This window comes from Ursus maritimus, unplaced genomic scaffold (assembly GCF_017311325.1).
Source record: "Ursus maritimus isolate PB19 unplaced genomic scaffold, ASM1731132v1 scaffold_15, whole genome shotgun sequence".
In the NCBI taxonomy this organism is placed as follows: Eukaryota; Metazoa; Chordata; class Mammalia; order Carnivora; family Ursidae; genus Ursus; species Ursus maritimus.
This window is the reverse complement of record NW_024423897.1, coordinates 12,907,074-12,919,402: the sequence shown is the minus strand read 5'-3', so window position 1 is coordinate 12,919,402 and position 12,329 is coordinate 12,907,074. Positions and strand designations below refer to the sequence as shown.

The 12,329-nt window shown below is 36.7% G+C and overlaps 1 protein-coding gene across 6 annotated transcripts in view; it reads left to right on the top strand.

Moving 5' to 3' along the window:
• Positions 1-488: 488 nt before the first annotated feature.
• Positions 489-12,329, top strand: part of GABRG2 (gamma-aminobutyric acid type A receptor subunit gamma2) — a 96,272-nt gene continuing 84,431 nt past the window's right edge. For all 6 annotated transcript variants that reach the window (XM_040630325.1, XM_040630326.1, XM_040630324.1 and 3 more), the window contains exon 1: positions 489-948. In XM_040630325.1, coding sequence (XP_040486259.1) covers positions 842-948 — 107 coding nt within the window. In that variant the 5' untranslated portion in view covers positions 489-841. The remainder of the gene's footprint in view (positions 949-12,329) is intronic.

Below are 12,329 nucleotides of genomic sequence, written 5' to 3'. Positions count from 1 at the left end.
GATGTTACAGAGAAAGTCATTCCTCCCCCACTGTCTGCCCCTCCTCCCCCCACAGTGTAACCATGATTTCTAAGACTGCATGATTTTAATAAGGATTCTTGGCAGATCTGATGAGACAAACCTTCTGTCATTGGTGATACAGTTTACTGGCTTGTTAAGGCATCTCTTGTCCCCATGAAAGTCGGTCCTTCCATGCTTGTGTGTGCAGTAAGGAGTTTAAAAGCGCTGGGAAGACACCACGCATGTGTTAATTCGCGCTGCAGCAGCGAGCATCTCTTCCACTTTGACCTCATAGTTAATCTGCGTGGTAGTTAATCGCGCAGAGACTCCTTGAGCTTTTTAAAAATTTCTTTTAAACACACACACACACACACACACACAACCCTAGCCCTGCCTTCCCACTCGAAAAGAAAAAAAGAAAAGAAAAGAAAACAGAGCAAACAAATAAACAGACCTAAAATGATGGACCTGGGAGAGTATGTGTGAGCGTGAGGGTCATGAGTATGTGTAGAGTGTGCGCGCATCTCTCTCTCCCTTATTTGTCTCGGCGTGCGTCTCTCCCTGTACCCTCCCCCTGCCTCAAATACATTATTCCCCCAGACTTGGAAGCCGCTCCCAGAGCTGACGCTTTGATGGTATCTGCAAGCGTTTGTGCTGATCTTATTTCTGCCCCCTGAATATTAATTCCCAAAGCTGTTGGCAATACAGCTCCCCAGTGACGGGACCTACTAGAGGCAGGTGGGGGGAGCCACCATCAGATCATAAGCATAATAATAATACAAAGGGGAGGGATTCTTCTGCAACCAAGAGACTAGAGGCAGAGGAGGAAAAAAAAAAAGCGATGAGTTCGACAAATATATGGAGCACAGGAAGCTCAGACTACTCGACTCCTGTATTTTCACAGAAAATGACGGTGTGGATTCTGCTCCTGCTATCGCTCTACCCCGGGTAAGATCTGCCGTTTTCAGCGTTGTTTTGTTCCGGAGGGGTGGGGGAGGGGGTGGGGATGTGGAACTAGGGAGACCACCCAGATTTTAAACACTGGTCTAGGATATGGGGTTATAATTTAGGGGAATGTGAAAATATAGGGTAGAAAATAGAGGGAAGAAAGAGGAAGGTCACTTTCATTTATTTATTTTTTATTGGATTTTATTTTGTTTTAAAGTAGAAAAAGCTAACGTCATAAAGACTTTGTGTTTGGGGAGTAGCATTTTGATAATACTGCAATCTAATGTCGAAGTGGGCTGTGCTGATACAAGCCGGCATTTGAGGCCATGTTGGAGGCGTTTTGGGTGGGGGTCTGGAGGAGAAAACTGCAAATGGGATCCTGGAGAACACCCAGGAGATGTGTGTGTGTTTGTGTGTGTGTGTGTGGGGGGGTGAGGGTTTCTGTTCCTGTACAGCAAAGTATTGCTTGCTCCTGTACCTGGGCATTCTTTAGATCAGTCAGCCAGATTTTCTATTCAGCCCCATTGACCTGGCAGCAGGTTTCCTGATGGGCAAACATGGTTCAGCACCAGGGACAGCAGTTTCAGTTAGGGCCAAAAGGAAAGAGGCTTATCTAACCCCATAGGATATCTAATTCTATACAGAACATCCCTATAGTACAGGCAGAAGGCCAATGGAGCCAAGGAGCACTAATGACCTCTGGGAACCCTGTTCTGATTTCCCTACCCCCTCCTTGAAGATGGGAGGGGGCATGGGGTGAGAATATAGTTGATGAATGCATAGAGGGTATATGACTAGAAAAGACTTGGTCTTGCTGCAGGGTTGAAAAAATAAGCTGAACCAGGTGAATGTTAAGCCAGAATTGTCAAGTTATGCACTGATGCCTTAAAGCCTTGCTGCACTAAATGGAAAAGATGGGAAGGGGGGAGATGAATTCCCCAAAACCCTGAGCCAGTGTATGCTCTGAAGTGTTTTGCACCTAAATTTTCTTGAACTTCATTGCACCAAAAGTATCAGGGGATATTCCTCCACCTATAGGTCATTATTTATCTACACAAAACAGCCCGTGGCACCACACAGACACAGTCCCTCGGGATGTCCAGCCAGGACCAGTGGCAAGTTAGAGGTTGAGTATTTACATTTCTTGCTTTCTTCTATACTGTCATTTTGAAATAAACTCTAGAAGAATTACTTTCATACCCCCCACCCCATCCCCAAAAAAGAAGATAAAAAACTAGCTATAGAAGAAGTCAAGCCATTGCCTTAAGGTTTTCATGGGAGCTGACACTCTTATGTAGTAGTTGTAACAGAAGGAGATAAAAGGGATAGGGGTTAAACTATTATTTTATTTTAAAAATTCTAGTTCCCTTCTCTGGTCCTCCATTCTGTAGAGTAGGTAACAGGAGATGCAGATTTCTGATTAAGAAGAGACCCAGGGAAAATAAGGTGTGAAAGCTTTTTTTTTTTTTTTTTTTTGAGTTTCTAAGCAGAGACGGGATCTGCTTAATTCTTTCAGCACTTTTTATACCTTTCTCCTTTACTTTAAAATAGAATGTGTTTTCATTAAGAGTATGAGATTAAATAGTTTTCTCAAAAGTGGAAACAGCCTTTAACTGGAAATGTTTCATGTGCAGTACATTTGAGTGGAATCTTAGGAAAAGCATTGTTTATTTAAAATTTGCACATATATTTTTTCTGTTTAATGTTATGTGTAGCTCTTAATTTGTTTCAGAAGTTAGTGAGTTGGTAGTTGCTTATGGATAGAAAATCATTCTCATATTCTTAGCATTTATGAAACCTGTGGATTGAAATTTAGGGAGGGCATAGAGAAATAGGTCTTTCCTTCCTACTCATGTCTATCTTAGTAAACAGCTTTTTGGCTAAATAGATGAATACATTATTATTTATCTCCAGTGTCCTTGTTTTAATGAAAAATATGTAATTTTATCATTCATAATGGTATCATGTTTAAGATGTCTTTTCGTTGCCACATGACTTTTCCAGTATTATGTAAAAAGTAAAACTTAGTGATATATTTTAATTTTTAATTCTTTGCATACTAGCCTAGGTGAGTTTTGTAAATAGTTCTGAATAATGGGATCTATGTGTCATGTAAACTCTCCAATAGGATTTTCACGTTTTCTCAGTAATGAGAGGGAATGGAGTCATTGCAGTTTAGTGCAGAGAATGTGATCAGAGTTTCAGTTGCTGCAATCCCATAAAAAAAAAAAAATTGAGTGGCTGAATAGGGCTGGATGGAAATAGAAGCTTTGATGTCTAAAGCTGATTCTAAAGAAGGACAAAAATCATCTGGGAAAATGTGGGATCCTGGGAGCCAGTTTGAAAGAGGCTTTTTGGGTAAATAGTGGCAGTAGAGGCACCTAGAAAGTTGAAGAGGAATTCAAAAAAACATTTCATTGACTTTTTCATTTCCATAACTGCAACGAATAATTTTTTTCCTTTACTAAATTGATTAAATTTATTATATTGTGTTTATACAAAAGTAAAACAAGGAAAGATATATACCATTGAAGTGAGGACGTTAATAGCTAATATCTCTTCTTATGTGTGAAATATTAATTTCTGAACCTCAAAGTTATATAAACTGTCCTGTATCTCGTATATAGTGCTATCAAAAGAATCACCAGAACACTTGTTAAAATGGAGATTCCTGAAAGATTCTGAATCATTATGTCTGAGATGGAACTCAGGAATATTCATTTTCGACAAGTACCCTAGACCACACATTGAAGAAAAGTGGTATTTACTTTGCTGATTTTCAAAAGTTTATTTTTCACCAAATTTAATATTTACAAGTGCTTTGATTATTGCTACTTCATTATTCAACTGAGCATAGTGAGTCAATTTCACATATAGAATTTTTTATTTGAATGTCAGTGGGCATATTATACAACCACTAAAGGATAAGGAATACCTATAAAGAACTTTAATAAATCCAACTCATGTGAGGGAACATAGGCTGAAAAAATAAAATATGTATATACGTATGAATGTGTAATTATATTCACAAACTACATACATTCCATGTACGACTATTTATCCATACAGGTTTTAAAACAAATCTCACAATTTTATAAACTCTTTCAATGTAACTACATTCTGTCAGTAAAAATATGCTAACAAGAAGAAATAGAGATACAACAGAAAAATTTTCAGAATAAATAGGAAGTGTTAAAAGTACATGTATTTTCATTTCTATTAGAATAAAAGATTTTTAAAACAAAGAATTTTTTTTTTCAAGGATAGATTGAGTGGAGATGAATTTGATTGACTTTTTGATCCTCAATGTAACCCTTACTTTCACTTGCTAGCACTGAATTTTAAAAAAGAAAACTGAGTTAAAGATTCATAAATATTTTCTGTTCTTAGCTGTTGCCTGAACAGAAATTCATCAGGAGACTTTTCTTGTGAGCTGCTAAAGTTTTTTATCCCATAACCAATTTCTTTCATAGTTTTTATGTTCTTTCATGTAGAGGGGATATTGTGATTCTTCACTCTAACCCTGTTAATTAACAGAATTAATCTCTACATACAACCTGACTCTGTCCTATCTTTCCAAATGCTCCACTTGGTTTTATCTAGAAAAAAATAATTTCCTCAGCATGCTTAATTGCATAGTTGTAGATACAGCATTTCAAATAATCTACCCTGAGGTAAACATCCACCTGGGGTGGGGGGGAGACAAGAAATATTATCACCCAGTGTTTCTCAGAATCCAGCTGCCCACCACCCTCTAGACAAGACATTTAGATTGTAGGCAGGAATTTAAGAATTGGCTTTTAGCGTAGTTATGGAAATGTCTCTCAGATATCTTAGACTTCATTTAGAATAAACTTCTCAAAATAATTGAATTACAGACTATTTAATGATTGAGGTCTCTGTTCTACACACTTGAAAATTTGCTTCCATGTCAAGAATTTTTCAAATTGCAATTAAGACTAACTTAATCTTTGTTGTAAATATGATAGTAGGTCTATGGCTTCTTGTCACTGTCATAATTTCCTAGCCATTCCAAGACAGGATTTTCACAGTTTAAATACAGGTAGGCTTTGCTAGAATGACACGTACTTGTGGTTGAAGGGGAACAGATAATATATTTTTGTCTCACTACGCAGTCTTTGGTTCTACAACCAAACTTGAGTTCATGGCAGGGTTTCAATTACTATAAAGGATCTTTCCTTAAAAAGCACTCTTGTTTTCCCCACTATTATGTTATTTGGTATTCATGTGGTTTTCCTTATGAATGGGTGGAGAGTGTAATATCAGTGCTACTTATTTAGCGTTTACGTGGCACTTTATCTATAGAGTTATACAATTTTTATAATGATATAGAATTATTACCATATTTTGCACTCTTATCATAATACTATAGGGATTAATATGATTGGGAGTTAAATCTTATTTTTACTCTAAGCCACTAATGTGTGACTTAAAGAAGGCTTTTTATTTTTTTGTAAGGGATATTTATTCTCTAGAATATGGGAGAAATGAATAACAACCCTCCCAGTAAAGTCAACTGTAGAGGCTTTTTATATCTCAGAACAATCCAAGTATTTTCTTACCTTTGGAGAGAACAGGGCTGGTTATACTTGTGTAGTTTGGATTATTGCCCTAGGAATGTGGGTAGGAGAGGCTTAATCCTGCTCTACAACTAATATTCAAGAAGACTTGAACTAGTGCCTTAGTTTCTCCATATCTCATTTCCTACAGCTATCATCCTATCTTCCTTATCAAACTCATGAGACCAGAGAGAGAATAAGAATGTGCAAGCAAATATTCTCAGAAGAAAGTGAATCCCCAATTTCTAGTTGTAACTTCATATTCCTTTAAAATTAAAGCTTATGTACTTTGATATTATCGCATGCCAAAGTTAATCAAGCAGTTGCTTGTATGATTGAGGTGATTAAAAATGTCAACTATAAATATTTACATATTGCAGATAGGAGTGCCTGGGTGGCTCAGTCAGTTAAGCCTCAGACTCTTGATTTTGGATCAGGTCATTATTTCAGGATCCTGAGATTGAGCCCCACGTGGGGCTGCATGCTCAGTGCAGAGTCCGCCTGTTCCTCTCCTCCTCCTCTGTGCCACCTCCGCCCCCTGCCCGCACTCAGGGCTGTGGGTGTGTGTGCATGCATGCCTGTGCTCTATCTCTCTCTAAAATAAATAAATGAAATCTTTAAAATATATATACATATACTGAAGATAGAGCTATCCAGATATTGAAATAGTAATATTATTTCTACTTTAATATTTAGTATAGTTGCTTCCATTACATCTTCCATTTTTTCTAATGATTTCTGTAGATCTTCAATTTCATGTCTTTTATTAGATGATACGGATTTATTGAACATGCTGCACTTAGGTTTAGTCTAGAAATACATTTCTCTTCAAATTTCATCTGTTGAATCTCTTTTCCCCATACTTGGACAATATCTAGGGTAAATCCCATAAATTTTCTATTCATTTGAGTGTTTAGAATAATCTCATTTTTAGGTATTAAACTCTCATCTAAATTCATCTTTCAATCTCCCATTGAGTTTTGTTTTATTTTTTTCTTCTATTCTCTGATCAGGCTTAACCTAAGATTTCTTTAGTCTGACACTATTTCTATACTTTTTTGTTAGGCCTTTCCTTCTCTCTTATTATGTTGCTCTTTTTTGTGAGATTGGAAGGAGGGAAAGAAGATAATTAAAGGAGCAGAAAGATCTTAAGTTGTGTTATCTGGGTGACAGATACCTAAATGCTGAGTTATTCTTTCATGGGGGTGTTGGATGGGTTCCATGAAGATAACCCTCTTTCTCCTTTCCACTTTCGAGGACCTCCAGCATTGCACTATTCCCTGACATGAGTCATGCTATATGATGGCTGATGTCAGAATGACACCCCTCAGCTCCACTCCAAAATACATCCACCCTGATTCTCTGCTAGCATTATTTCACTAAATAGACAATTTTTAAAAGATGATTCCAACGTAACTGTTTTTTGACATCCATTTAGCTTAGGAGAAGGAATGAAGGAAGGAAAGAAGCATGCACGGACTGACGGATGGACTCAGCAGAACTGTCTGTCAGATTCTGGAAGTGAAGGTCTTTCTCAGAATCACTATTAGTGTTATTCAAACCAGCCTATTACCTTTAGATTCTTTCAGGAAAGAATCAGGCTACAGTAGTCATTTGGACTGCTCAGATTATAGAGAATACAGGGCATATTTACCTAAGTGTTCTCTATCTACTTTGTGTTCATAGAGCACTAAGAAGCAGGTATGGAAGTTTTCTATTTGGGGTAAAGATAGCAATTGCGCTTGTTAGTTTTCCATCACAGTAGACATCCGTGAGTGGATTTCTTGACTTCTTTTTTTAATTGTCTTGAGCTAGAGGTGGTGCAAGTATCTGTCGGAGGAGGGAATATGAAATTGTACAACTCTTTCTACTCATAGGCCAATAAACTTCTTATACAAGAATGCCTCTCTAATCGAATCCTTAAACTTCAATTATGTGGTGACAAGGTGGATGAAAGAAAAGAAAACCACAACTGGTTTTTAGCCTTCTCTAGAAAGTTTGGCCTCTTTTTGGCAGCCTTCCACATTTGTACTAAATTAGAGTCTAACACTCCTCACCTGTTTTTTTTTCCCTGTTCTGAGACATTGGTTATGATAACAACAGGGAAAGTATATTTAATATTCTGTTCCCTCTACGATGTATTTCTCCGAAATACCCACTGGCTAATTCACCCACTTTGAAGTCTTTGCTCAAATATTAGCTTCCCAATGAGGCCTATACTGAACATTCAGTGTAATATTCCAAACAACATCCAACCTTACACTCACGATTTCACTTATTCTCATCTATGTTTTATCCTTCCTTATACTTTGGGCTTTCGTAATTAAGTGGATAATTTTATACTATGTTGCTTACTGGTTTATTATTTCTACTTTTTATTTTCTGTTCCTCCCAGTAGAAGCCAGGATCGATGAAAGCAGAGACACTGTTTTGTCTACTTATATAACCCAGGCTTTTAGAGAAGTGCTTTGCCTCTAAAAATGCTTAATAATTATTTTTTAATTAAATAATGAAAATTGTGTTTTATTTTCCCTGAAATTTGTCATCTTTTAAAAAAGAAAGAAAGAAAAACCTTTTTATCTTCCGAGCAGTATCTCATTCTAAGTTTAGCATCTATAGCTGCCTACAAAAACAAGCCAAGAAACAGGTCCTACAGCGGAGTGTGGTCCTTAAAGAGTATAAGCTATGGAGCCACACTTGACCAGAATTTAAATTCCTATCCCTAATATTACGTTCTGGCCCTCAGTTACCTTCATATAGCCTTTGTCTTTTCATACAAAAAGAAAATAAAAAGGAAGATAATAATTCTTCAGAAGTTTGAGTAGTAATTGATAGGATACACGATAAGGGCTTTATCCATGGTAAGTATCCCTTATATGTTGTTGTTGTTATTGTTTTTGTTACTACTATGAGGTCATTCTTTCCTGGGGATTGTCCTAGAAGCAGAAGTATCTTCTCCACCCCTGTTAAAATCAAAATTTTGGGAGAGTACAAGAGAGGGTTTCTTTTTTTCTTTTTTCTTTTCTTTTTTTTTTTTTAAGATTTTATTTATTTGACAGAGAGAGACACAGCGAGAGAGGGAACACAAGCAGGGGGAGTGGGAGAGGGAGAAGCAGGCTTTCCACTGAGCAGGGAGCCCAATGAGGGGCTCGATCCCAGGACCCCGGGATCATGACCCGAGCTGAAGGCAGATGCTTAATGACTGAGCCACCCAGGTGCCCCAGGAGAGGGTTTCTTAATAAAAATTCTCTAGTTCTTCAGTCCCCTACCTTGAGTTGTATAAGATAAGAAAATGGGGGAAAGTTACCTAAGTTTTTAGAATCCCTATACCAGTCATTCATTTTGGATCATTATGGTAAACTTAATATTTCTAACACATAGATTAGATCCCAGTATAATAAGAAAATAAGTGCTGACACATGGAACTTCTTCAAGACGGCATCCTTAATGATATGCAAATAAGGATCTTTTCCAGAGATAGTGTGAAACCACTGTCTCTGAGTTTCTGAGCAAAATTAACTCAACCTATTATTCAGAGCAAACCTGTGTTGTTACTCTCAATGGCAACATCTATATTAGATTTGAAATGGAAGCAATGGGTTGAATCTGGAGAGTAAAAAGGAAGGAGACAATCCAAGCTGATATTTTATTATTCAAGGTCATGACTAACTTCGTTTTCCTTTGTGCCTAATAGGTCTGATCATAGAATTAAAATCAACATCATCTGTCACCTAGGTTACTAAATCAGTCAGTGAAATTACCTTTCTGATGCTGGTTTTGCTGTCTTATTAATTTACCACACAGCAGAGAGACATTTCTCCTATCAAATATTTTTTTTTAAGATTTTATTTATTCGTCAGAGAGAGAGAGAGGGAGAGAGAAGAGGGAGTGGCAGGCAGAGGGAGAAGCAGGCTCCCCGCTGAGCAAGGAGCTCGGGACTCCATAGGAGGACCCTGGGATCATGACCTGAGCCAAAGGCAGACGCTTAACCAACTGAGCCACCCAGGCATCCCTCAAATATATTCTTAAATAAAGACATAATTGAGATGTAATAAACTGTTCAGAATTTAGGTATATAATTAGATGAAATTTTTTCAAACGTATGCAGTAGTATAACCACCGCTTCTATATACAGATGCATACACACACACACACACACACACACACACACACACACACACACAGTTTTCAATATATATTAGTTTCTGTCACACCTGCAGGTTTTCTTATGTTCGTTTCCAGTTAACTAACTCTCTAGTCTCCTTTTCCTCGCTTCTCCTGATAGTCTCACTTGTGATTTTTCTCACAAGACTATTTTTTTTTTCTGTTCTAGAGCTTACATTGACAAAATTAACAGTTTGTGTCTAGCTTCTTTTGCTAAACATAATGTTTTTGACACACAATAATGTTGCATATATTGAGTTCCTTTTTATTTTTGGGAATCCCATGGTATGAATAATAACATGTTTACCCGTTCTCCTCTTGATGCATATAATTTGAGGCAGTTTGGACAAAGCTGACATGAACATTACTGTACAAGTGTTTCTTTGGCCCTTTTCTCATTTTTCTTGGTGGAATTGCTGGGATGTAGAATTAATTTATTTTTATAAGAAATTATCAGAACAGTTTTCTAATGTATGACAGTTAAAGTTGCTGCAAATCCTTAAAACTTTAGGTATTATCTGCGTTTGCATTAGTTATCCAAAACATTAAAAAAAAAAAACCCAAAAAACCCCAAAGCCAAGCCATATCTTATAAGGCTTCTTAGACTCAGGAATCCAGGAGTGACTTAGCTGGATGATTCTGGTTCAAGACCTCTCATGAGGTTGTAATCAAGTTGTTGAACAGCGTTCTAGTTCTCTGAAGGTGCTGGACAAGCCATTCTCAAGCTCACCACTATATTGGCAGGAATCTCCATTTCCTTCACCGGCGGCCACTCCATGGTGATGGAGAGGTGGAGTGAAAAGAAAGATACAAAGAGAGGGAGGAAGAGAGAGAGAGCACTTGAGATAGAAGCCACAGACTTTTGTAATAAAATCTTGTAGTTGTGTACTATCACTACTGCCATGTGGTATTAGTAACACAGAACAATCCTGATACATAGTGGGAAAGGTTTAGGTGAATGTGTGAATACCAGAAAGATAAGGATCACTGGGGACACTGCAGAGACTGAACTAAAGTCTTTTGGATTTAAACCATTATAGTGGGAGTAAAATTGTACCTATTCAGTTTTGTTTTTGTTTTTGTTTTTTGTGGGGGGCTCTTGTGTATGAACAGGTGGGGGGAGGGGCAGAGTGAGAGGGAGAGAGAATCTTAAGCAGCTTCCATGCCTAGCATATAGCCAATGTGGGGCTTGATCTCACAACCCTGATGTCATGACCTGAGCTTAAATCAAGACTGGGATGCTTTCCAACTGAACCACCCAGGTGCACCTCAGGTTTTTTTGTTTTGATTGATTTTATTATTGACTTGTAGGAGTACTTTATGAATTTTGTATAAAAATCCTTTGTCAGAGGTAGTAAAAATATTTTTCCAGTCTTTGGGTTTATTATTTACTATTTTTAAAAAATAGTTATTTACTTGAGGGGGGGGGCAAAAGGAGAGGGAGAGAATTTCAAGCAGACTCCCCGCTGAGCACAGAGCCTGATTTGGGGCTCAAGATCATGACCTGAGCTGAAATCAAGAGTCAAACACTCACCCGACAGCTACCCAGTTGCCCCTACTATTTACTAATTTATTTAGGTGAGCAAAATGTTTAATTTTAAAGTATGATTTGTCATTGTTTCTATTATGGTTAGTGTTTTTTCTGTCTTAAGACATTTGCCGCCTCCAAATTTGCAAAAAATCTTTTCATATTTTTTCTAGAGGCTTGTATTTACAGCTTTCTCTTTTAGCTCTAGTATCCATCTCAATGTTTTATTATTTTCATTTAATATGTTAGAGAATGAGATTCATTACCCCCTACATTTATCTAGTTGCTTCAGCCCCATTTTTTGAGGAGCTTTTCTTTTTCCTCTTGACATTCATTTGAACTTTGTCAAAATGTTATTAACACATGTCTAGGTCTATTTCTGAAATCTGTATTCCATTCCATTGAGCTACTAGATTATTTGTATATCAGTCTATGTGACTTTGATCATTGTAGCCTTACAGTAAATCTTGAAACCAGGCAATGAATATGAAATACAACCATAGGTGTTCTTATTTTGCAAGACCTGATTTGTCTATTTTACATCTTTTATATCTTTACATATTTTCAGTAAATTTGTCTACTGCTACAAAAACAAAACAAAACAAAAATGTCTTGCTGTGTCTATTGAAATGGTATTGAACATATAAATCAAACTAGAAATTATTGACATTTTGACAATGTTAAGTCTTCCAATCCATGGACATGGTTTATCTTTCCATATGTTCAGGTGTTCTTAAATTTTTCTCACTATTTTATTGTGTATTTCAATGTAGGCACTTTGTACATTTTTCTTAAGTTTATTAAATATTTTGTGTCTTATTTCAAATTATATGCTTTTAAATTATTTTCTAAATGTTTATTACTATTTTACAGAAAACAATTTATTTTGTATATTTTATATCCCTGTGGTGTTTGTTCTAAAACTTATTCTGGTAGTTCTCGTAGATCCTTTATGATTTTTTATATACAATATTGTTATCTGCAAATAAAAGTAGTTTTACTACAGAATGACTTCTTATAATACAAATATGGTTGTTTTATTGCCATATTAAATATTTGCAATTACTCCCCTTCTACCATAAGATCCAATTGTCTTAACTAGACTTGTA